General features: G+C 39.6%; 2 protein-coding genes across 2 annotated transcripts; one reads left to right on the top strand and one right to left on the bottom strand.

The window, feature by feature from the left end:
• Positions 1–3,319: 3,319 nt before the first annotated feature.
• On the top strand, positions 3,320–6,280 carry LOC145462428 (neuropeptide Y receptor type 2-like). Its single transcript, XM_081445958.1, has one exon. The coding sequence runs from the start codon at positions 3,729–3,731 to the stop codon at positions 4,884–4,886; it is 1,158 nt and encodes a 385-aa protein (XP_081302084.1). The 5' UTR covers positions 3,320–3,728; the 3' UTR covers positions 4,887–6,280.
• Positions 6,281–18,841: 12,561 nt separating this feature from the next.
• Positions 18,842–24,016, bottom strand: LOC145463909 (bombesin receptor subtype-3-like). Its single transcript, XM_081447702.1, has one exon. The coding sequence runs from the start codon at positions 23,937–23,939 to the stop codon at positions 22,695–22,697; it is 1,245 nt and encodes a 414-aa protein (XP_081303828.1). The 5' UTR covers positions 23,940–24,016; the 3' UTR covers positions 18,842–22,694.
• Positions 24,017–25,324: the final 1,308 nt, after the last annotated feature.

Genomic DNA, 25,324 nt, shown 5'->3' with positions numbered 1-25,324 from the left:
TAAAATAAGCAGCTTGGCAAGTAAGATGGCCCGACCTTATATGTCGAACTTTAAAACATGAAGGTACCACTTTTGAAGAAAATGACTTATTTTATAGCTTTATGACACTATGCGCCATTGTCACTTCCTCTTAGGTGCTTATGACTTTTTTGGGAGATAATTTATGCTAATTGTGCGCATAACTTAAACGTTATTGAACAATAGCTGTAGAGTAATAATACGTGGACGGTCCATTATTACAAAATGCACTTGTAGCAAACATCTCACTGAAATTCAGTGACAACTAATAAAAGCGTGGCCATTAAGACCCATTAACCGACTTCGGTGTTTTCAAAGCCAAGAAGAAGAACAATTCAGGTGCTCTTGTTTTCTTAGTGTTTAACTTAGGTCAAAGTCTTGCTTATCCAGTAATTATTTCTCGTCGTGAAAGTTTCATAACTAAAACGTTAGGAAATTTAAATAGTGAAATTTTTTTTTCAGGGCTCGGTTTTGAAAATTTGACAATTTAAAATGCTCAATCGAGAATTTCTAAGGTGAAGACGGGCATCAGCCGGACCTTGACAGTGCGTAGAAAACACACCGTTAAATTTCAATCGGCTCGATTCACTGGAACTAACATGTCTTTGGACTTGAAGCATTGCGGGCAAACTGAAATCATCAATATGACCAAAGAGCTAAACAGAACTGGTCTGAATAGGTTTTTATAAATAGAAAACTCTGACAGTAAGTACTTCAGCAATACAGTTTTGACTGCACGTTTTACAGCTGTATTAAGGTATCATGATAGGTGGATTGACAGCGTTTGGAAATCGCGCTCTTACGCTGGCGCTTTGAAAGAAAACCCCCTCAACTTATACATTTTCTGAAAGCGTAATAGCTATAGAATACAATCATATCTTTGAAATTTTCGAAAAAGTTATTGTCGCAGTGATATTAAAAGAAATACCCAGAAACACTGCTTTGCTTAAACTGGTTCGCCTCCGCGCGTGAATTATCGGGGCGACGCGATTTACATCGGAAATGTTTTCTCACACATCACCCTCAAAAAGGGTGTCTGCGATTTTCCAGATGTGGTGTGGGTTTTGTTCTACACCCTCCTAAACTTTAATATTTTCAATGCGGACGTTTCCTACTAAAGAGGCCATAACTTTGAAACGGAAGCGAAATTAAACAAAGCCCGACACTCCTTTTCGAAGGAGGTATTCTGGAACATACCTGCCGATTTTCAGCCAATTCCATCGGAAGATGCGCGTAAACGAACTAAACATGTTCATCATTATATGCAGTTTTATATTTATCGAGAAAAAGACGAAAAACCTTTTATGAAATTGGTATGAATAGGTGTTAAAAATCCCTTCCGCACTGCCAGATGTCGGCATGGGTCAGTTTACCACAGCAATGGGTTATGACAACTTGAAATAAACCGGCAGAAGACTACAATTCTGGCGTGAAAACCCGTCGCGGTGAAATCGTCCGAGAAGCGACAAACTACAAGTTTAACTGCCGTGATTTCGTCGGCGGCATTTGTATTACGTTGCTTGAGTTTAGGCTTCTTCGTTCTCCCGACATGTTTTGAAACCATGCCTCTTGAAGCCAAAAAGAGGATATCTCGAGGTCTAAATTGTCTACATTTACATCTGCGCTTGACTCTCTTGTTGTGGAAGTTTCGGAATCGCGTCCGTTCTACAGCAATTTCGTGTGACTAGCACTTGTTGTATTTTGTCCTTAAGCTTCATTGGCGGGATTAGTGTCCTCGAGTTCCTTCACCAATTCTTCTTGGTTACAGTGCGACCCACGGTCGCTCAGAGCCAAAGATCTTGTTCGACGCTGAACCTGTGGGTTCCACCAGATTTTCGTCTCTTCGGTTTCTTCGAAGACGAAAATGGGTAAGACGTTTTTGACCTGACATAAAGAAAATTTGACAAGAACGAAAGCTAACTTGCGATGAAACAACCAGATCGAGATTAGTTGGCGTGCACAAATGAAACATCACACCGTAATTCGCATTACATGTGACAACTGACGGTAAATTTTTATTAGAGGTGTCAACGCGCCGTAGGGGGTTAATGATATTTAAAAATAGTTTTTTTTTCTTTATCTTCATAAAAAGTCTTTTTCCCCATTCTTTTTGCAAAATATCTATCTCAGTCTTTTCAGTTTGAACAGCCAAAAAAAGATTTCTTGCATTTTTCGTAAAAATCCACTGACCATGATACCTTAACATTTGTATCTCTATCCACGAGATTTGACCACTCTGCCAATTATAATTCATCGACAAAAAGAATAGGAAAAAACCGCAGCAGTAACTGGAGAGCATGCTAAATGTCTCGACTCGGATATCGCCTTCCGTTAATTAGTAATATACCCACTATGTCGGTTCAACCTCTTGGTCAGTTTTATTTATGAGAACACAAAATTTAAGGCAGCTGAAACAACAATAGATTTTTTTTCTTTTATCATGCAACTGACAACCTGATAATTTTTACATTTGAAGACAATAACATTGTTGAACATGCAAATTAGTGAACAGTTCCGGGCTCGGCTCTTGCTAGATATCATCTTGTTTTAAAGAAACATTAGACAACCAAGAAAAACTATATACATGTATAATTCATAAACAGATTTAGATCAGTCTCAAACTAAGGGAGTTGTACATTGTGTGCAGTCAATTTAACGGTTTATGAACTCATAATGTTTGTCCACAGCTTGAAATTTCCTCGCGTCTAGAATGGCCTCACACTCCGTAAGTGTTCTAGTGTTATGAAAACGTGAAATTTTAAATTACTCCGTTGATGTTCACGGCGAATCAGAAGTCAGCTGGTGGCTGAAAAATGTACCATGACACCTTAATACAACTGTAGAACGTGCAGTCAAAAGTGTATTGCTGAAGTACTTACTGTCAGAGTTTCTATTTATAAAAACCTATTCAGACCAGTTCTGTTTAGCTCTTTGGTCATATTGATGATTTCAGAATAAGAATAATTTCAGAATAAGAATAATTTTCTAAACATCACGCAAATTTTGGAAATTCACAGAAACCCTTCTTTTTTTCATGGAGAATTGAACCAGTTAAAACTTCCGTTCATAGAAAACTGACAGCACGGCTATGAATACTAAAAGAGACTGAAAATTCATTTACAATAGCTGGGCTATACCTAACTTAAAACAATAAACACTGACTAAAACAACTTACAATCGAAACGTTGGAAATTAATGGTACTTTCACAAAGGACACATACGTATTTTCCTTTAATGAAATCAGTAATAAATGTATTCTATCCGGCGTTGTGTCGAGAAAGTTGCTCAGTACAGCTACCGACGATTAGGCTGCTTGCTGGGCAAAATTGGCGCGATTGAAAAAAAATCGAAACCGATTTAGTAGCTATTTGAATTCATTTACTTTGTTTACATAGAAAGTTGGTTGGTCACTGAAGCCAGATCGACAAAGCATAGACTTCTCAGGCGGAACAACAACTCTGCATCCTGTTGCTTCAGTCTTGGCGGCTTCTACAACTAATTACGAGCGATCTGAGTCATAAACTTTAATTGGTGTGATACATTTTGTGGTTCTCAGCGATCAGTTGTGCCGAAAATAACAGCACGAAAACAAGGAAGAGGAACAGTTGAGCTTACACGAGGCGATTGAGAGTGGCCAGTGCATGAGCGAGGTTGTCAAACAAGTGAACGATTCATAATTTTCGACTAACATTCACTAGCTCGTTTGAACCATGAATGCAACGGTAAAAACAGAACAGAACAATACAGACAACTTCATTGATGAACCATTAGCATCGTTCTATGTTCGTGTTGTCTTGTTTGCCTTCATTATGCTAGGGAGTGTACTTGGAAATGCCGTGGTGTGTAAATCCATTTTGTCGTTACCTACTCGTCAACTTCTATTTTCTTATTACTTGGTGACCAATCTCGCTGTCGCTGAAACCATCAGCTCACTTTGTTTCCCGTTCTACTTCGTTTATGACTGGTTGAATCATTGGCCTTTTGGTGACGTCGCCTGTAAGCTGGTGTTTCCCATTCAAATGACGGCCATGTTTGTGGAGACTTATACGCTAGCTTTCATTGCGGCTTACAGATATCGAGTGATAGTCTCCAGTTGCCACCAGTTAGCCTCTCGTTCGCTAGCCAAAGTGTTGCTAGTACTTGGTTTGTTGTGGGTTGCCGCTTTGATAGTTGTGCTGCCAGTTGGAGTGATGCACGCCGAGATCAAGCTTCCGTCTGGACAAAACCACTGTAGAGCCCTGTTCCCTGGTGATACATCGCAAGATGCCTCAAGACACACTAAATACTCTATTGCTCGTCTCATCGTGAGTTTTGTTGTTCCGTATCTCATCATCTCGATATCCTACATTGCTGTGGCTGTCAAGATCAAAACCCACGTGACTGAGTTAAATGCAACGCGCACAAATGGTGTAACCAGAGAGGATCTACCGCCTCAAAATGGACATGCTCGATTCATCGAACTAGAAACAATGGAAGGGAATGCTTGGGTGCAGAACGAAAACGGAAAGAAAACCAAAGCAAAACGTCAAACTGGTAAAGTTGGATGTCCAAGGCACGCCTTGCCTCCCGTCCAAGCCGTCCGAACAAGAGATGATTGCAGTAGTGTCATGAACTTCGAAGTGGACATTCTCAGAATGATCTATTTGATCATACTTACTTTTATTGTTTGTTATATTCCTATCCAGGTTGTGTTTATCTACGAACAAGTAAAGGGCGGGCTATCTGATTGGCCATATTACATTATTGTAAGGAGGTATGCGTTCCTTCTGACTTGTCTTCCTGGGGCATTTCATCCTATTCTATATGGAACAATGAGTAAATTTTACGCTAAAGCGTTTGCTACACTGGTGTCGTGCCATACGAAGTGAGCTGCCTTAGACATGCGTTTACACTTGATCCCGGCAAATTAAACCTTGCACATATATCTTTTAGACCTTGGAGTAAATTGCCAGCTACGAACTCGCGCAGAAACAATACTTAATTGCAAACAGTGAAGAAGGAAATTCAAAGTCTACCCTTGTTCCAAACGCTTAACGTAAAAAAGATACAAAATATTAAAAAACAATAAACTGCAAGGCTGATACTACTATTAGATCTCTTGTAGATCCTACGTTGGCAGCGTTTATCGTATGCGGTCCCTTGCAGTTTCTGGTTTTTCATTTATGTATCTTCGGACCGTACGTCTTTCAGATCCGATACGCTAAGTTTTTAAAACATGGTGCTTGCCATGCGGTTCAATGTTTAGGCTGGCCTTGTCCAGCCACATTTATTTTTTGCCTTTCGAGGCACCAATCGTGACACTTTGTCTCCTTGCGACCTGAAACACGTGATGTGGCAACGCATGTTTCGGGGCGCAAGTGAGTTCAAAGTACAGAACTTGATATAGTGAACGGGTCATTTTGCAATTTATGTGCGTTGGCTATTGGGCTGGCGTTACCTATCCTCGTTACACAGTGCTGACGAGTCCCAAGAGGGACGAAATAGCTGTCCACTGTTGCGATCCTGCTTTATCGGTTCTTGCCATGTTGGTGTCTCGAAACGTTTTTCACGTAGTATCAGCCTTGCAGTCTATTGTTTGTCTTTACATATTTTTTTGGCTAATCAGATCTCTTGTAGATCCTACGTTGGCAGCGTTTATCGTATGCGGTCCCTTGTAGTTTCTGGTTTCTCAAAATATTAACGCATGGTAATAGACCTTATCAGAAGTTGATGTTGCTAAAGGTGTCAGAGAGGTAATGCAAGAACTGTTTTTTTTCCCCGACGGCCCTGGGGCGAGAGGTCTTTTGAGCATGAATGCGAGGCCCATTTTTTCCGGAGAAAATGCTGATAGGCTGCATAACTTAAACTTTATCAGTGCCAACATCAATCAAAGACTGGTTGAACTGAATGAATGAATAACTTTTATTCACGAATTCTAACGTACTTACAGCTCACAAATTAGTTTTAAATGTGAAGAGAGGATGCGAGTCAGTGACACGATTATACTGAAATGCTAAGTTGACCTCAAAAAGGTATTAGATATCCCCAGTTCTACTGAATAATCATCCTGGTTGTATCGCCGACTTACTTCACCTGTGTTAGATTTGTAACAATCGTTAAAGAAAGAGAAAAACATTTTCCATGTCTCTATCGAGTAACAGGAACACGAATAGAGTGAAAGTTAAGGATAACCCGTGAAGAAATGCAGAGGGAACACGAACCTTAGGTGAGCGTTCCTACAGCTTTTCCGAGTTCTCGCAGACTTTCACTAGTCTACACCAGACCTGAGACTTGTCCACATATTTCATTTTAGAGAGAATTCCAATACCTTGAAATTTTTTCCGTCTAAAATCATTTAAATGTGCTTCCCAATTCAGCTTGAATATCTGATTTACGGTGGTATGGTACCCTCAAATGGACCAAAAAGTTTGTTTAAATATGGTGAAGAAAGATCAATTGTGTGCTATTGCACTCAAGAAGAGAAATTAAAGTGCACCTAACCCCAAAATTTTTTTTTCGCTAAAACAAATCTAGACTTTATTTGAAGCATTTGGGCGAAGAAATTTTTGAATTTGGTTGAGTCTTCGATTTTCTATGCCCTTTCAAAGTCGCGATTAAGTGTTTCACGACCGCGTTTTAGGGAGTCTGGGGCGGCGGTAGCTGATGACGTCTACCCAGGAACCAAACACAATAGCGCCTCAGTCAACTCTCTGTATTTGCTCGAGAAAATAGAACGCAAAACTAATCGTTCCGATGTATTTTGGGACTAAAACGTCCAAGTTTTGTCTCAGAATCATTTCTTTTTCGACACTGGAGTCAGAGTTAAGTTTCGATTCGGAAGGCTCCGAAATAAACTTCGATCGAGCACGTTCGACAACTGTGAACTCACTGCTTAGAGCTTTTAGAGCAATTTACAATATTTCAAGCGACGATGGGGAAGACGTCTTTGCGGACGAGCTGCCTGTATATTAGGAATGGAAAGCTAGATACGAAGTGGAGGAGCAGGCAAACGAAAAGCAGGAAAGAAAACTCAAGGACTGCTTTGGATGGTAATTTCGTCAACTAAACATAAGATCAGGGGCACCCAACGGATCGTTTCGGTAAATTATCTGTTCGGAAGGCCTTTAATCCCCTCTGATTTTCTTGAGAGAATTGGCACCTCGAACTTTCGTGATATGAGAAATTTAATGTCTGTTGTTTTCGGACTGTTGAAAATGTCGTTTTGAGTACCGAAAAAAGGTCAGCTATCGTTTTCGGAAAGGCGATAAGACCTAAGGTTTTCGGGAAATGGACAAAAAAGCCCTAATAAATTCGACAATACTCAAGTTCCCCTAGAATATCCGAACAGATAAGATTTTTTTAGTGCAACCTAAAATTAACCTACAGAGCTTTAAAAGTACTCCAGATAGCCTAAAACAGCATCTAACAGCATTAGAGAGAAAACGGTCGTTGGGTGCCCCTGATAAGATTCCCACGCGTGTTTATAGCCCGTTTACATTTGTCCTTACCGAGAATGTATTTTGTCAAGATTCTGTTAAATCCAGTTTGTGTTTTACTTTCAGTTGAATGCTTCATGTTTATAAGAGCGACGTACGTGTTGCAGTTTTCGAGACTTGATGAACTGCAAAACATTGGCTTCGATCGATTGAAAATCATATTGTTTGGACCTGTATTTTTGAAGCTGCGGGAAGCAAGGCGGAAGGAAACATTTCATACAATTACCGATTTCACATTGTCACACGTTTTAAGTCGTAACTCCAAATAACCAATGTAAATTGTTCTCAAAGTTTGCAGTGAAATTCGTCGGATAAGCGAAAAGGATGTGTTCCCTGAGCGGTCCGCACATAATGCTACGCGGTCATATTTTCGACGCTATTGCACAGAATCTTTGTCGCACTGCTGATTTCCAAACCTTCGAAAAACTCTGTGAGTCTAACAATTTTGTTATCATGTAATTCTAGAGGATTAATCTTCGACTTTCATCTAAATCGAAAGAGAAATAAGTGTTGGTTAGCGGCGTACAGTTGCGATCTATTTACATATCAGTATAACGCTTCTTGATCATGACCGGATCACACAACTTTGCCGGTTATGCTATAAATACTGCGGGATTGGAAGATATAGGTAGTAGGTAGTATTTCTACAAATTGCTGGTTAGCTTTAAGCAGAAAATTTATGAAAATAGCGTTCGAAAGTCTGCGGAACAAATTCCAGTGAGAGTTCTTCAATGGTTCTCACAGATTCAGTTCGCTTGTTTCGGTTCGACAAAATCAACCATCGTTTACGTCTTTATTGCACCATTAGCCGATCATCGTCAGTAAATTGTACAGTATATCTTTCTTTAAATCTGGAATATTGCTGCAACAGCCGATAGCACCTATGGAAGGCGTTTCTGCGCACTTTTCGAATGTGTGTTGCACCATCCTGAAGGAAATGAGAGGAAATGAGATATCCAACCTTCCTGGGTAGACGTCACAAGAGCCGCTGGACCCATTCTCCTCAAACTCGGTCGTGAAACAAAATGGCGGTGTTTTGGAGCTATTTTCGAGATTTCGTCGTGGCACAGAAAATCGAGGATTTAACGGAATTCAAAAATTTTTTCGCAGAACTATTTCAAATAATAAGTAGATTCGTTCTAGCGAAAAAAAATTTTTGGGGTTAGGTGCACTTTAAATTTCTAGAGTTTTACTCAAAATGGTTGCTATGGAAACCAGCCACAGCCTTTTGAGGTAGTGTTTTACAGTACTGACGCCAACACTTCCTGCTCTTTTGCAAAACAAGATTTGAGTGTCAAATAAGCATATCGTGTAAGTTTCTGTTTTGTTCTGTGCAATGAACCTAAGTTTTGACAGTTAACTCTTATTTTCAGTGCTTTTTACAGGCTTTATTTAGAAATAACCTTATTTTTTACCACACCCGGTGGACAAATCATCTCATGTCAAGTGACAGACGTTAAAATGTTACGATGTTTTGGTTTATAACATCACGACACTATTGGTCTTTGATGAGCCCAAGTTTCGGGAATTCTACGTAAATTCCTCGCAAAGTAGAAATGTTGGCGCGAAGTCAGTCGGTACAAAAGTAAACTTTTGAGAAAAATGCACTTTAAGTTTCTTACATAAAGTATTAAGCATTTAACGAGCCACAAATAGCGGGGGGGTGTGCAGATTGGATCTCGGGGGAGGGGTGCAATGGTTGTTCTATTTCGTAAAAAGTTACCGCAGTTGTGGGAAATATTCTTTTTCATAAGGGAAATGAATTAGCCTGTGATGGCAAAGCTTTTCACAACTAATCATACCAATCGAGTTGTTCATGTCTTCAAAGTTTTTTCTAAAAAGTTTCGTCCATGTTTGTTAAAACTAAACCATATTTTTGGTCACGTTCTTATAGCAAACAGTCGTTGTTATGGCCGTTGCTACGTGACAAAACTTATACCACTGTGTACTTTCCTTAAATTTCACACTCATTTCGAAGAAAATTCAGCAAGATCGTTTCAGAGTTTTTTTGACAAGTCCAGTGGACATCTTGAGTGTTTGTAGGGCCTTTGGGCTTGCACTAGTCTATGACAGAACAAATGGCAAATGGCAAATGCCATGCTGTTACGCCGCAAAATGTAATTTTAACGCAAAATGTAATAATATCAACGCAAAATGTAATAAAGTTATCAACGCGAAATGTAATAACTTTCCAACGCAAAATGTAATAACTTTTTTAACGCAAAGTGTAATAACGCAAATTGTAATAACTCCTAAATTGTAAGTATGTTCAACTTAGTCAAAAATTAGTAACAGTATCGTCATTCTGACTTTTCGGAACCTAAGTTATAAATAACCTGTATACTAGGTCTACTAGTTTTATTATGAATTCTACACACCCTCGAATCAAAATACACGTTGGTTGAACGAGGAAGGAGTGTGCGTGAGGGAGCAGGAGGACCTTGTTTGTGTGAAGCTTTATGAAATTATCCGCAAATGCATGTTCTTTTTTCTCATACAAAGCTATGGCTGATTGATTTTGCCATTGATTGATTGCCATGAGAATGTTAAAGAAACTTTGGCTTCCCAGTGAGAGGCTTACCTTAATTTAAATAACACATGATTGAAAGTCAGTGTAAATTGCCGTGAATCTCTCTGCAAGCAGTTGGTAAAGGGGTAGATATAAAAAGAAAAGTGCAAAAGAAAATTAAAACTCAAAGATGTACAAAACAAGAGTACAATACGCAAATTACAGCGCTTAAAAACACCCGAGGCCTTGTCCTCGACTGAGTATAATACGCAACACAGTGTAAAAGTATATTATAGTACTCTTGAGCGATCTCACTTCCATTTGGGAAGCCCAAGCTTAAAAATAGCCTTAACAAAGAAACACACTCTAGCTTCTCGCTCTACCGGATCGAAAATCCCTTACACCTCACTGGCCCTCTCGCTTCAGGGAGGACCAATAGGAAAGCTACAACTTCGATCCTAACCACAGCCTATCCTGATATAAAAAGATCACCAAACAACTATTCGAGCGGGAACGGAATTGAGAAACTTCTCTACCTTTTCCTGAGTAACATTGAATTTAAAGAAATTCAAAAATTCGTGAAGAATCGAAACCGGGCGGTCCTGCTGAAGCAACTATGATGTCAGACAACGAATTACTGCTAAGTACATCTGGTGACGAGGATGTCGACTACACAGCCCCCAAAACGCTTTCTTACTGTCCTCCAACGGACACCGAAGAACACATTGCGGAGGACAAACAAAATGATCCTTACGGTAAAAGCATCTATACTAAACCTCCGATTATATCATATAAGAGAGACAAATCTCTAAAAGATACGCTCGTTAGAGCGAAAATTTAATTGAAGGCTAAAATGCATCACTATCGCAATTCACGAGGGGAGTCCGTGTAGGCCTGTCATATCTTTTGTTTTGAACATACTTGCAATTCAGGAGTTATTACATTTTGCGTTAAAAAAGTTATTACATTTCGCGTTGACAACTTTATTACATTTTGCGTTAGTATTACATTTTGCGGCGATTGTTGTTACATTTTGCGTCATTTTGCGGCGATTATTACATTTTGCAGCGTAACACGTGCCAAATTTATCATATATCATTTTAAGCAAAACAAAGTTCTCTTTATAGTGATAGTGATTTATGACTATCGCGTAATTGCTACACTGCCCCCCACTAAGTTATTGCGTAATGAATGTAAAATTCCTCAATATTACATAAAACGAAGGTAAATTTAGCCCTTTGTCTAGGAATATCATTGTTGGAGACACTTAATGACCTTGTGAGGTAAATAAGGCACCCAATATGACCTGATTTACCATTACAGGCTCATTCATTTCCCTTATGAAAAGGAACATTTCCCACAACTACGGAAGCTCTTACAAAATAGATGAAAAAATTGGGTCAGGTTTAGGGGTACGGTTAGGGTAAGGGTTACCTCACTTAGGGTTAGGATTAGCTTTTAGGGTTAGGGTTAGGGTTACCTCACTTAGGGTTAAGGTTAGGGTTTAGGGTTAGGGTTAGGGCGAGGGCTAGGGTTATGTTAGGGTCAGCATATCAGTTAAGAAATAGAAATATATGTTTGTTTTAAAGGAAGAAATAAAAGCACTTGACGTTTATTTTGCTAAGTAGCTATAAAAAAATGTTTGCTATAGTGAAGAACTGGCAGCTAGAAGTTATTCACGTCATTTAAGGTAGCCAAACATAGGATTTTACACTTCGAGAACGAAACAGTACTATTTGTTTATAAATACGTTAGAAAAACTACAGGCATAAGATGCTGGATGCTTGAACGCGATAACAAGTCTTCACTTTTATAATAAAGTGATAAATATATGATCATTTAGCCTAAAAAGCTGCACCCGTAATAGTTTTACGTTGTTAAGCAACACCAATAGAGTTTACGCTCCATTGCCTGGTGACGTGACTAGTTATTATTTCGAAACTTTGTACCCTGTTTGAGCGGAAAAAACAACTGATAGTGAGTAAAACTAGTAATTTTTCAATTTCTTTTACAAAGACTATTCTGTATTAAATCAGTGCAATGTTAGGAAATAGGTCACGTGACAATATTAAAGTATTCATAAAATCTTTTAAAAACGGGTTAGTTAATGTTGTATCATATTTCAACGTTTCCTTTACCTAAGCAACACGTCGACAGCAAATTGGCGCGGCGTAAAAGTTCTTTTGCAAATTAGCTTATTTACCAAAATGTGTTTTGTGACGTCATGACCACGAAACATGCCATCCGACACTGAACATCACTTTATACCCTTGATATGATAAAATATAAGTTATTCTTTCCAAAACACCTAGCACAGTAGTTTTCTTTTTTGATAAAATGGGCTTTTGGAAACATTTATGTTCTCTGCTGGGGGTCTTGGAATAGCCTCAAACACCAGTTTCTGTACGTTTGTGCAAAATTATCTCCCAGAAAGATGGTTCAGAATAAGAATTTCACTCTGGAACTGATTTTGGGTCAATGGTTAAGCACAATGAACTATAGAAACTCACATTTAAACATCGAGAAGGTGAACCAAATAAGGTAGAAAAAGTGATGATTCGGATTTCCAAGTCCAGTCCACATTCTCAAGTCCTAGAATTACTATAGTCCAGCAGCGTTAATTCTAATCATCAACCCGGCTACCTTGGTTTAAAATTTGTTCATTATTTTGTCTTCTCCTTGTTTTCTTCATGGGCAGAAAACCCTTCTTCGGCTATTTTCAACTCTGAGAAACCTACAGAATTTCGAAGTTCAGAATTTTGCTACGTCGAAAATTACTTCGCCAACGAGTTCGTGTAGGTCGCTATTTTGCATTGTTTGGGATAATTATCTCAATCCCGGGGAAAGCTTTTAGACAGAGCGATTCAAGGGGTCATTCTTTTCCTCAAATATGCTATAGTCTTTTCTTCGCTTGTTCTAGTTCCTGGCTAACAGCAGCCTTTATTGTCAGATACATCTTGCAATGCATTATGGGTAACTATACTGTTGTGACACGGAATGCACCTTCCCGGCAAATCAAGACCAGGTCAAACATTCACACTTTCATAGACCCGGTGCCTACTACTTACCATGTAACTCGTCAAAATACCTTTTTTGTGCCCTTGAAGTGACCTGCTTTTAGACCTGCTCTGTTTTGGCCTGACACGGTCGCAAACCAAGTTTCCATCTTTTAGCACTAAACACCACTCTTGGAATCGCGAACTGCCGCAAACATTCAGTCCTTCGAACGCTGCATGTCAAATTACCGATCGCCAGACTTAAAAGATGTCCTTTGACCACCAAAACAGCTATTTAGAAGACATTCTGTCACTTACACGTTAATAAGCTTTCGTTACGCGGCAGAATCGAACTTCTTCAATCGATATATCGACATCGAGGCTACTACGTCATGTGTGTCTATTTCTCAGACCCAGTCTGCTCAGGCTCAGGTATGCGAGTTACAATATGGAGCCTTGACTTAGCCATTCGCGATTTTACTTTCTTCAAACACTGCTTCTAGTGTAAGAACAGGTCATTAAAAAAAGTATCTTACTTGCTTATTTTCTTGATTCGGGTAAACGAAATTTTTATATCCGTGATCTTCTATTTTTTCCGTTCGCGAACCGTGCCAGAAACCCCCCCCCCCCCCCCCCTGTGCGACCCTCCGAGAAGCGCGAGTGTACTAGCAGTAATATTTTATATTCACTGCATCCTAATTGTCTTTCTTTTTTTAATAGCTAATTGGCTAGGTTTTATCACCAATAGCAGACATAAATGGTACTGTTTCATGCCATCATGTCTCGGTGTGACTGCATGAGTGAATGAAAATCTCCAAAATGTTATCAAGACTGTATTGTCATGTGGTTACCCTTATTATGTAAATTAGCATTACCCGAGGCAGGATTGTGCCATGGTGTTTCTCCTTTGCATTGTTAAATGGGATCCTATCCGATATTCTATGGTGCTTTCGGGCATGTTGGTAAATAAAGCCTACGCTCTCCAAAAAAGTCAGGGGTAAAAATGTTGTACATAAATATTGTCGACATTATGTCGTCTTCAGTTGGATACTACGTCACAAGATTATTTCAAAATACATGTAATACAATAAGACTAGATGTTATCATGTTTCTAAATGCTTGAAAATCAAGTAACCGTAAAAATCCAGCTTAGCTAGTATAGAGGGACCGGGTGCTTACCAGGGGCAACTAATCGTCACTCTAAACAACAAAGCACATATTCTCATCCTAAATATGCTTAATTTAAGGTGGCTCAAAACAGTTTCCAACACTTTCGAACATTTAAGAAGGCTCTGAACCCCATGGGCAGAATTTCTTTAAACTTTGCCAAAAGTTGCGTCTTATCATGCTTATCAAAAGTTGATAATATTAAAAAAATTTCACCGTGCCGTTTTTGAATTATAAGCCCCTAAAGCTGTAATTAAGGGTGTTTTTAGGAGGTCATACTGTTGCTTTGATAACCTATTATGTCACGAAAATGATAACAACGTGTTCACAAATGATTGGGCAGTTTTTCGATACTGTGATTGTAGCAACAAGTGATAAAGAGTGGTTATAACGACCCATAAAAATATAAGTGCTGGAAACTGTTTTGAGCCACCTTAAGTTATTTATCTAACAAATAAAGAAGCCTAAGCCGTGTATTACACTGTGATAAAACACGAAGGGCATTTTTCGAGATAAAACATGGGTTTTTGACCAATTACTCTGATTATTATACATTGAACTCACTATCTCTTTTCTGATTGGTCGAAAGCGTAGTGAATTTTCGAAATCAGCGCCTGTGGCGTCATCTCTGCAGATTATACAATAATCATTTCAAAGACACTCAAGGTCACGGGTAATCATGTCAAGTTCGCGCGCTTTGTGTTGCTTGCCGTCAGTGAAGAAGCAAAAACACGACCTCCATTTTTTTCGTTCAATGTATAATAAAACAATTATTAGATAAGGTCTTTGTGATATCCAGAATAATCAAGGTCGAGGTAAGGGTTATCAGCCTCAGCCATCGGCTTCGGCTGATAACCCCTACCTCGACCTTGATTATTCTGGATATCACAAAAAGCTCATCCAATAATTGCTTATAAAACATGGATTTTTGACCAATCAGTGCGCGCGCAGGGTTCTATCTGTATTATAAGTAGAAATAAACTTCACATACCGTAACACAGTTTTGTCTTTGTGTCTTTTGTGCAATTCAGGTGCAAACTGTATCCATTTTAGTCGGGTTTGTGTCTTTTTCGATGTTGGTAAATCGTTACTCGTCGTAACCCCCTCATTAAGCCCTTTATGAAAGGAAACGACAACTGACGACATAAAAAGCAACAAACTCGTCTAGCACAGAAACAGTTTGCGCCTAACTTGCAGTCGCGTACGCTACGTAAGATCAAATCCGCTATTGAATCAGCAGTCACATACTGAGCTTGGGCTGGCTGTGACTACGTAAGTTATAACCTCTACTAACTTAACTTTAAACATGAGCATAGGGGTGTTCATCCTCACTGATCAGTGCACAGGGTCTGGCCTGTGCTGGACCCCACAGCTCCTCTAACCTGCCGGCTCCTTGTCTACCATTTTCTCTGAGTACTTGTCCTTACAAGTTCAACCTCCGACGTCGTATCTTGTGACTTGTGTTGTCAATCTCTGATATTTAATTTAGTCTTATCCTCTGCTTTCTTCTGATCCTAAGTATCCGTCTCTGGCATTGTCATTAGAGCGTGTTCGGCTTTCGTGCTCCGTAATCTTTCATTTTTTTTGCAGCCATGTAGAAGAACAGGTCGAACTTACCTCTGAGACAGGCATGGATTGGTTCTTCCTCCACTCATATTTATCTGTCAGTGAGGTTTCTGAAAGTTTTCGAAAATACATATAGAATGACCAGAAAGAAAGCGTTTTCAAGGGTGTTTATTAGCACCCTCTCCCCCTCGTGGAGGGCCGGCTGGCCTAAAACCTATCGGCTAGAGCAGGTAACTGTAAAATCATACTAATGAGACAATCTCAGATAGTGCAGACTGCAATTGATAGCTCTGGCACGGTAGTCCCGTAAGTACTTACCCCTGCTCGGTTCACTTCCGGTTTGTATCTACCATGGTAGTCTGCTAGGGCTTTTCCCCTTAGCAGTGAGTACCTTTCAAGGTTGTATTTTCATTCAAGGTCCGAAAATTACGTACAATTACTGTTTTTCACGACAGCTTTTAAATTTTACTCTGGTGTTTTACGATGATTTTCGTTCATGTTAAATTCAATAATACTTTGAACAAACGTGACAATTTAGCTCTTCGCGCCAACTTTGTAGCTCGATACTCTTGTTTTCCTCGCAAAGGTATGTAACATGAAACTCTTGTTTTCTCCAAACCACGGAAGATGAGCTTGTTTTGGGGGATAAATGAACGAAAGTTAAATATCTGACGAAGAACTGGAAGAGAAACAATTTTGTTTTTTTTCTCGAAACACAAATTTTCTAATCACAGATTAACAAGAACTAATTTAATTATCAGATAGTCACGGAATACCACTTTCTTTTTCTGCTGCCACCTTTGTTGTTATCAATAAAACGATTCAAAATTAATACACAGCAATATCGACTGATATGAGCGGGAAGCGTTTCAATGAGAAGTATTGAAGGTAAATAGCGCTACTTGGCCGATATTATCCTGCATCGATGAACGAGTCTCCCCAAAGACTGATTAAATTAATAATATTTGAGCACTTTCCTGGTTTCTTTTGTCAAAAATTTACAATTTGCAGAATATTAAAGTCACTAACTCGGGAACTTTTTGGTCTCTCTTACAGACGCAGTTAAGGCAAGAAATAAATAAGCCGCTAATGTTCTTAAGAGAATAGTACCACAAGGAGAGCAAGGGGTTACTTGAGACAAATATATAGCTTTGCGATGTTGACTCCCAACCACAGGCCGCCCAAGCTCACAATGCGAGGAAGTTTTTTTTTTTAATCTTTATGCGAACGTTCAGCGCGCGAAACGTGACACGGTTACCACCGACATCTACTATTACATAACCACCGAGTTTGGTTACGCGAAACGTGACCTTGCAGTATGTGGTGGTGTTGTGTTACAACGGTTTGAATTTATAAAGGTTTCTATGTGGAAAAACGGTAATCGACATTATAGCTGAAATTTTGGTATTTTTGCAATAAAAATGACTCACCTCAATGCCTTGTTGTCTTTTCTATTGTCATCTCGCTTCTCAGCTCGATCCGAAGCCTTTTAAGCAAGTTGTCGCTTTGTGGTTTTCCTCTACTAAGAACCTTTCTTAGTAGAGGAAAACCACAAAGCGACAACTTGCTTAAAAGGCTTCGGATCGAGCTGAGAAGCGAGATGACAATAGAAAAGACAACAAGGCATTGAGGTGAGTCATTTTTATTGCAAAAATACCAAAATTTCAGCTATAATGTCGATTACCGTTTTTCCACATAGAAACCTTTATAAATTCAAACCGTTGTAACACAACACCACCACATACTGCAAGGCGAAGGTCACGTTTCGCGTAACCAAACTCGGTGGTTATGTAATAGTAGATGTCGGCGGTAAATATGTCACGTTTCACGCGCTGAACGTTCGTATAAACATTAAAAAAATAAATAAATAATAACTCCTCGCATCGTGAGCTTGGGCCGCCTGTGTCCCAACTGACAAAGAAATAACACGTTTTACGTAGGGTATACGTGTACCTTTCCCAGCTCACCCCCACCATTTCCTTGTCTCTAGACTAATTAATTAATTGAGATTAATTAATTAAACAAACATTAAAGTTAACACCTTAGCGAATTAGTGACTTAGCCCTTAGCGGCAGGCAGCCCCGAAAACCGTCCCAATAGTGCATTCTGCATTGATAAAAGGAGGAAAAGCAAGATGCGAGAAAAAAATGTGATAGGAATTCCCGACGAAACTATAATGAAAAATGGAATTCGGCAGTTTCGAGTAGAGGTGAAGCAGAACTCGAAACAAAATTGAAAAATAAATAATTAACGTACTCTTCCAGGCTTATCGAAAATGTCTTGAGATTCGTAACAGTTCTGCATTGGTTAAAGGGGCGCTATCTTTGAATAGGAAAAACTTAAAGAAACATTTTCATTGTTAGAAATGTAAAATATAATGGTTTAGTTTAGTTTTGTTCAAAAATTTATATATAAGCACACTGAAGACATAAATGGCGCGCTGGGTAATGGTCTAGGCACGTTCAAAGTTGTGACGTGAAGTCTCCAGACTTTTTCAAGTTTTGTCTTGGAAAATCTGGCTAAGAAAAGATTAAAATAGTTCTGCCTAGAACAATCCTCCGTAGAAAAAAAGATGGCGAGTGGTACATTTGCCCATAGTTCTTAGCTCACGAAAACCTTAACAACGTCCATAAAAACGTACAGAAACGCTATAAAATCTTCAAACATAGGCTACTCAATGTCCTTAGTACAGGGACAAATATTGTAAAAATTTGGTTTTCTTTGTCATGGTCTCTTGCTTTGTGCCCTATAGGTTGTGTTGGGTTCGAAAGGTATTGTGGTAAAATGTACGGCCGCCATATTATTTCCTACGGTGGATTGACATCTTTATCTTGGAGCTTTAGGAGTATTTTATTTCCTAGTGAAGGTACTCAGTCATGATTTGAATCTGTCTTTTAAAATACCCTTTTTCTTTGGCCATCGTACCTTAATAAGAAATAACACACAAACTGCGGTGACAAACATGACAATAAAACGCATTTTGGAAAACAAAATTCATTGACTGAACGTTTCGAATGTTTCGACATACATCCTCAGAAGTGACCGTTTGGAATAGTAGTAACAACCAAATTTAAATTAAAGATAAGTAAGAGAAAAAATTGCATAGGATTAAAAGTGAACCGAAGCATTAAGTTTTCTTGTACGAAAATGTCTGTGCCTGCCCATGTTACGTTTTGTGTAGTATGAGATTAGTTAAATTCATAACGGAAGGACAAACACTATGAACAGAAAACTTCAACGAAAAGTTACAAAACCGAAATAAAAATTCTAGCTTAATCGGGCTTTGAGCAACCCCTCCCTTTCTTAGAAAGACTGAATTCAAGCTTGCAGAAGTTTGTTGACTGAACAAAACTTTGAACAGAGAACGCAATTTTTTACGAGCACTGCTTCCAGGTAACAACATTCACAATCCTTTACATAATATGTAGAATAATAATTATTATTATTGAGATTTAGGCCATCCTAGAAGCGTAGCTCCTGGGCCAGGTTGTTCAGAGCCCGATTAAGCTAACCCAGGATAAGGTAGAATTTAGATTTGGGTTTTGTAACTTTGCGGTGAGCGGGTTTTCTGTATATTGTTTGGTCTTCTGTTTGACTAACAATAGACGGATTGAAACCGACCAATGATGACTGATTACAAACTTAACACGAGTCTTTCAGCCAATACCATCATGGCTAAACTGACCAATTACGTTCAACGGACCAGACTTATAACATCATCGACTGACAAACATCATTCACTTGACTCTGAAGATGACTTCCGCTCAGGTTGTCGAAACGTCAGTCACCGACAACAGTTCTTTTAAGAACTACCCTCACCCGGACGATCACACTATACGAACTACTGATACTCTTGGGTTCAAACCATTTACTATATTAAACCTTTTGTTTGGTGATGTTCTCGCAGCCGTCGTCGTCGTGGTTTGCTTAAGCTCCGTAATAGCGGTTTAGCGTTAGTAAACGAATGGTTAGATCATCTATATAAAGACTAGCATTACATTTAGCTTGCACTAGCGATGTTTCTTGTTTATAAACATTGACGTCATTCTTAGACATGCGCACTTTAGTGGTTGGCAAAAAGCCGGCTTCGTTTTGTTTTCATGGCTTTTAAGTGCGATTCCGAGTACGTAAAAAGTCTCGCGATATCATTTTAAATTAAGCGACAGCAAAGGTGCAAGTAGCCTTCCCGACCCATACAATTTGAAAGGATGGACAAATCATCCCAGTTCTTGGCCAGATTTAACATTTGGGGATCTATACACGTATTTAATCGAAACGCCGGGAATTTAGTCTCCTCCGCAGCCGTTTTTTGGGATGTTACGCAACGCTCCCCCACGGCTGCGGAGGAGACTACCGGGAATTTACACGAAGGAGAGTCTAAAGGCCTTCAAGTCGCTTGAAGCTTAGCAGTTAGTCATCAGTGGTCACGTTAAACCATTGTGGTGTTATTTATTTGGAGACAATATCCCTTACTGCTTCATTAACGGGAAAGTAATTCTGTCCCAGAGAATTAAAGATCAGCCGCACGATGCGGACTCGTGAGGACTCGGACGGCGTCCAATCCTTCCTACGAACTGCGTTGATCCAAGCGGTCCGCTTTGGTTCACTTTCAGGAAATCTAAAAAAATTTATTCCCGATGCATTTGTGAACCGATTTGTACAATTTATCACGCAGCAGCTCACCGGCATTTTCTCCACGAACCCTTTTCTTAGGCAGTAAATTTAGAAGGAAACATCAAGCCACGTCGTGTTTTCGCTAGTCCCCTCCGCAGCCGTTTTTGGGGGTGTCAGCGTTGCGTGACATCCTAAAAAACGGCTGCGGAGGAGACTATGTTTTTGCCAGCCATAGAAATAAACAACCCCACGTGACCTAGGCGTGACGTCACAGGAAACATCGCTACACAGGTGTTTTGTAAATTGTTTTTCCGTTACGCCCCCGATGGTGAGACACCGAATACCGTCTTCGGTTCGTTCTGGTTGTATTTTTGGATTCAACACCACTGTTGGACTCAAGTTCTGAATGATTTACTGGTCTCCGACTTTTGTATCCCCCTTGAAATGGTTCCCGCCAGTAGTTATACAGCTACGACGAATTTTTCCCGCCGAAAAACGTTGGATGTCATTTAGATGGCCATTCAGCTCTGTTCAGATTTGGAGGGCAGAACCTGGAATTAGACTTCCGATTCTGCAGTACAGTCCATCCGAAAACACTGATTTTATAACGGGAAAACCTTGATGTACACGCCTCGAGGCATGAATTTGTCAAACAGCAACAGAAACCTTGGAACAGCGAAGAAAACTACTCTGGATACTGCAAGTCAGAGGTTTGTCACGGAAGGGATAGTAGATTGCCATTAAACCTCCCCACCCCCAAAAAGGTGCATAATACGAAAAAACTGTCAACCTTATGGAGCATAAAGTGTCGACACCAATGTTTGGTTAACTTCGTGCGCATATCATCTACAAATGACAACAGAGGCAGTGGCAGTTTACAGCAATTTACTTCGGTTTTCCTGCATAAATACATGGCATAACCTACTCTAGCTAGGATATTATGAACTGACACGATTGATCCTGATAAACTGTTTGAGTTTCTAATGTAGAACCATGGTAATTTTTTCTCCTCGAATGATTTACATTAATGGCTTACTTAGCATGGTATTCCTACCTATATTTAGGCTAATTGAATTATTCTTGAAATAACGAATACTGGCCACAGACAGCTGAATAATTAATTAATGTCGACCCGAAAATAGAGATTACATACTCGTGGATTATTATTGGCTAAGAATATTGAACAGTTGTGAATAAAGTTTTCAGTTTATCCCCCCCCCCTCCCCCCACGGCATTGCGTAGAACTAATGCTCTTGGAACATGATGTGCTAGCGACCATTTTCAGAACTTGGTTTCGTAAATTGTTATCAAACAGTATTCAGTAATCTCCGAAAAAATCCGAATTTATCGTTATTTTTTGCACTAGAATCTCGTTCCAAATTAAGGCGGATAAATGAATCCTGGTTGGTTGGAGGCGGCCCATCACTTCGACATTACAGCTGAGCCACCTAACATTCTAACCGTTTGTAGATGCATACATTTGCATTACCTTCTTGTTGTTGTTTCTGGACCCCTTGCGCACTCTGTCAATGGTTTCAATCCGGTCCCCCATTCATAGCACTCTAGCGTCTGGGGCTTTACGAGACGTATTTCTTGGTTTATTTTGCCATTTTGACATGAGCGGTTAACCTACCAGAATAAGGCTCCAAAATGTTTGACTCAAAAGCTCTCTGACAATAATATAGTAATATAGCTCCCTAATAAATAGCTTATATTCAATTTTTACGTCACAATATCATATTTTAAGTTTCATTACTTACTTATGCACCTAAACATTTTTCGACAAAAAAGTGATCTATCACGTACTCAGCGATTGCAAAAAGTAGGGAGGCGCGGAGGCCTCATGGTTAGTGCGCTCGTCTCCGGATCGAGCAGGCCGGGTACGAGCCCTGGCCGGGGACATTGTGTTGTGTTCTTGGGCTAGAAACTTTACTCTCACAGTGCCTCTCTCCATCAAGGTGTATAAAAGGGTACTGGCGAATTTAATGCTGGGGGTAACCCTGCGATGGACTAGCATCCCATCCAGGGGGGAGTAGAAATATTCCTAGTCTCTTCATGCTACAGTAACCGGGATAAGCTTCGGTCTGTTGGGCCACTTGGCTGGTATAGCAGACGTTACTTACCTACCATTACAAAAAGTAGCAATTCCTCCAATGATAATCTCGCTCTCCCTCCCCTAAGTTAAGCCCGCTCTGTAAATAAAAGGCAAAAAGCCCTAAGGCTTGTTTAGGATTTGTACGGCGTGTCTATATCTACTGAGGGCCGGCTGTTATATATTAAAATTACTGCTTTTCGTTTTACCACAGAGAAATGAACAGGACTTGCTTTAAAGGTCTCACAACCAGTAGTCTAGACATCTTGGTTTGTGTTTCGTCTGCAGGCTACCATTCTAATAAACGCTTTATGATAAAACTTGCTCATCATGCCGTAACAGACTGGATGCAGAGCGCTTGGCAACAAAGTCAGAGTAAAAACAATACTGATAAACGTGAAACGATGAGGCCAGTTTAAAAACGCCTCCACTTTAAATTCATGCAAAAGGTACTGAACTTGAAAAGGAATGTAGCACACAACAAAAATCAGCACAATGACAAATACCATTCTCAGTACATCGTTCTCGAGTTCAAATGTTTTGTTGTTGGATGGCGGTGTTCCGTTGTTTGTTTCTTGTGAATCCGGTTTGTCGCCTTGTTCTTCCAGATTTTGATAAGTCGGACTTCCCTTTCGTTGATGATATTTTACCTTTTCTTTCTTGCCGTCAACTGCAATGTCCATCAAGTCGATATCCTCGTGGTTTTCTCCTCCTGTTTGGCTCAACAAGCTGCCTCCTTGCTCGTCGGTACACAAGGACTGGCGGGTAACGGACGAAAGCGCCTTGTTCTGCTCGTCTCGAAGCTTCGCAATGACAAAGATGTGTTCCCTGATTTTCTTGCTCACCAAAGCGTAAGATGTCGCCATTATGACAAGTGGCAGGGCAAAGTTGATCACAAACAGAACGACTGAATAAGCATCTTGGTAGTGTGCATAGCCTTCTGGAAATATTTCTTCGCACGCATGAATCTCGCAGTTGTCACCGTACGAATTCACAACACGGAAAACTAATGTGGGAACCGATATCCCAATAGACCCCACCCATGTGACAATTATAAGACAGCAGATTTGTCGAGGAGTTGGTTTGGCGACCAGTGGCTTGACAAGGAGAAGACAGCGATAAACGGAAAGAATGGCTAATGTTGTTGTGATAACCAGCACACTGGTAATTTGTAAAGGAGGCAAAATCTTGCACATGGCGTATCCCAGCTTCCAAGAAAATGGCGGCTCGTCGGCGTGGATTGTGAAGACCGTAGAAACTGTGCTGAGAATTTCAGCGAAAGCCAAGTTGCTGACTAAGTAGTGTGCAAACGGTTTTGTTCCGGGTTGCCTCCAGACTGCTCGACACACTACATAGTTTCCAACCAAAGAGAACACTACTATCAGGCTGAACAAGACTGTTCGAATAATCCGTGATACTTGAGGTTCAGGAACGTATAAAGATGAAGTGCTGTTGGTGGCACCGGCAGCTGTTTGGTTGATACTGTCCCTAAAGCATGACATGTTCAAAAGAATCGTCGGTTTGTTCCCTCAAAGAGGATTTTACGTTTCCAATTCTCCTCCAAACTGTATGTCTTGTGGTGACGGGGTCAACACTGGACACAGACTGAAATTGGCACGTTTTTGTGGAAATCTGTAATGCAAATAGTTTTCTTTTAAATGAATGGATCTTTTTCTCCTTTAGGTACTCGAGTATCATTAAACGGTGCCCTTTGAAAAAAAAACCGGATGCATTAATTCTGACCACAGTAAAATGGCTCATTTGCATTCTATTAAGTAACGATTTAAGAATTTTCATAGGTTTGCTCTATTGAAATAAAGAATTTGATCTTAGAAAAATGGTCACATTATCACCAGGGAGGATTGATTTACTTTCCGCTGTAATGCTACAGTTTTCCTGGAAATCATTTTGTGCCTCTTATCGTCACGAAAATGTGGAAACCTTAAAACCTGCTCAGCCGGATACATTTGATCTTTGCCTCTAGCAAAAAGGTGGTTCATTTGCATCCTATTAAATAACCATTATACTTTTATTGTTTTGCCTCGACGAGAAAAGAATATCTTGACCAAAAATAAATTCGGTGACACGCTAAAATGTATGTGCCATGAATGATACAGCAATATTTAACCCTTTGATTTTATTTTGTTCCATTTATTTTCCAGGACTAGGAGCTTTCTGTCGATAAAAGGAACATGTTCATCTTATTTCACATCGTTCCATGAAAATAATTTTCAAGCAATTGGCAAGCAATTAAAGCTCAGTTTGAAAGTCATTCATTAAACTTTCTTGAATTTTCTCCTTCATTTAGTGGGGGCGTGATATCTAAAATGCAGCTTTCCGGCCATTGCTGGCTAAGAATGCGTCATTTAAAATAAAAAATAGTGTCGCTCTTCCTTTAAAACATTTCCAAAATCACCACACATACTGCTCTACAAAGGCACGCCTTTACACCGGAGGCCTGGAAGGGTAAAATAAGAGAATCTAAAATGAATTAATTATTCTATTTAAAAGGCATTGCCAGTAACAGGCTCAGTTTAAACGAAAGTGTAAGCTAAAAAGTACTGTAGTTCTGTTGAAGAGTGTCTGTTTCAAAGCCTAAAGAAATTTACGGAAATAATTTGCTATTTTCCTCCCACGTTGCCTTCCTGTCCCCCTGACGGGTTGAATCGAGAAAAATGGTTTTCAAACTGGTGTGTCTGCTGTTTAGTCTTCAGAACCACGTTAATTTAATATCAATTTTTGCCATCCAAAACCGGCAAAGTAAGTGCGCTTTAAAAGAAATTTTTATGACTTTTGTGGCTTTTATAATGTATGGGACATGTGCTAATATCAGGAACAGTGAGGAATAATGCGTAGACAGTGGTTTGCTTTAAACGCGATAATCAGA

This window comes from Orbicella franksi, chromosome 12 (genome assembly GCF_964199315.1).
Source record: "Orbicella franksi chromosome 12, jaOrbFran1.1, whole genome shotgun sequence".
Classification (NCBI taxonomy): domain Eukaryota; kingdom Metazoa; phylum Cnidaria; class Anthozoa; order Scleractinia; family Merulinidae; genus Orbicella; species Orbicella franksi.
Note: the sequence above shows the minus strand (reverse complement) of the source record. Positions and strands in the feature narration are given on the sequence as shown.

Excerpts from the sequence above, each read along its gene's own strand:
- LOC145462428 (XM_081445958.1), top strand. The coding sequence starts at position 3,729 with ATGAATGCAACGGTAAAAACAGAACAGAACAATACAGACAACTTCATT.
- LOC145463909 (XM_081447702.1), bottom strand. The coding sequence starts at position 23,939 with ATGTCATGCTTTAGGGACAGTATCAACCAAACAGCTGCCGGTGCCACC.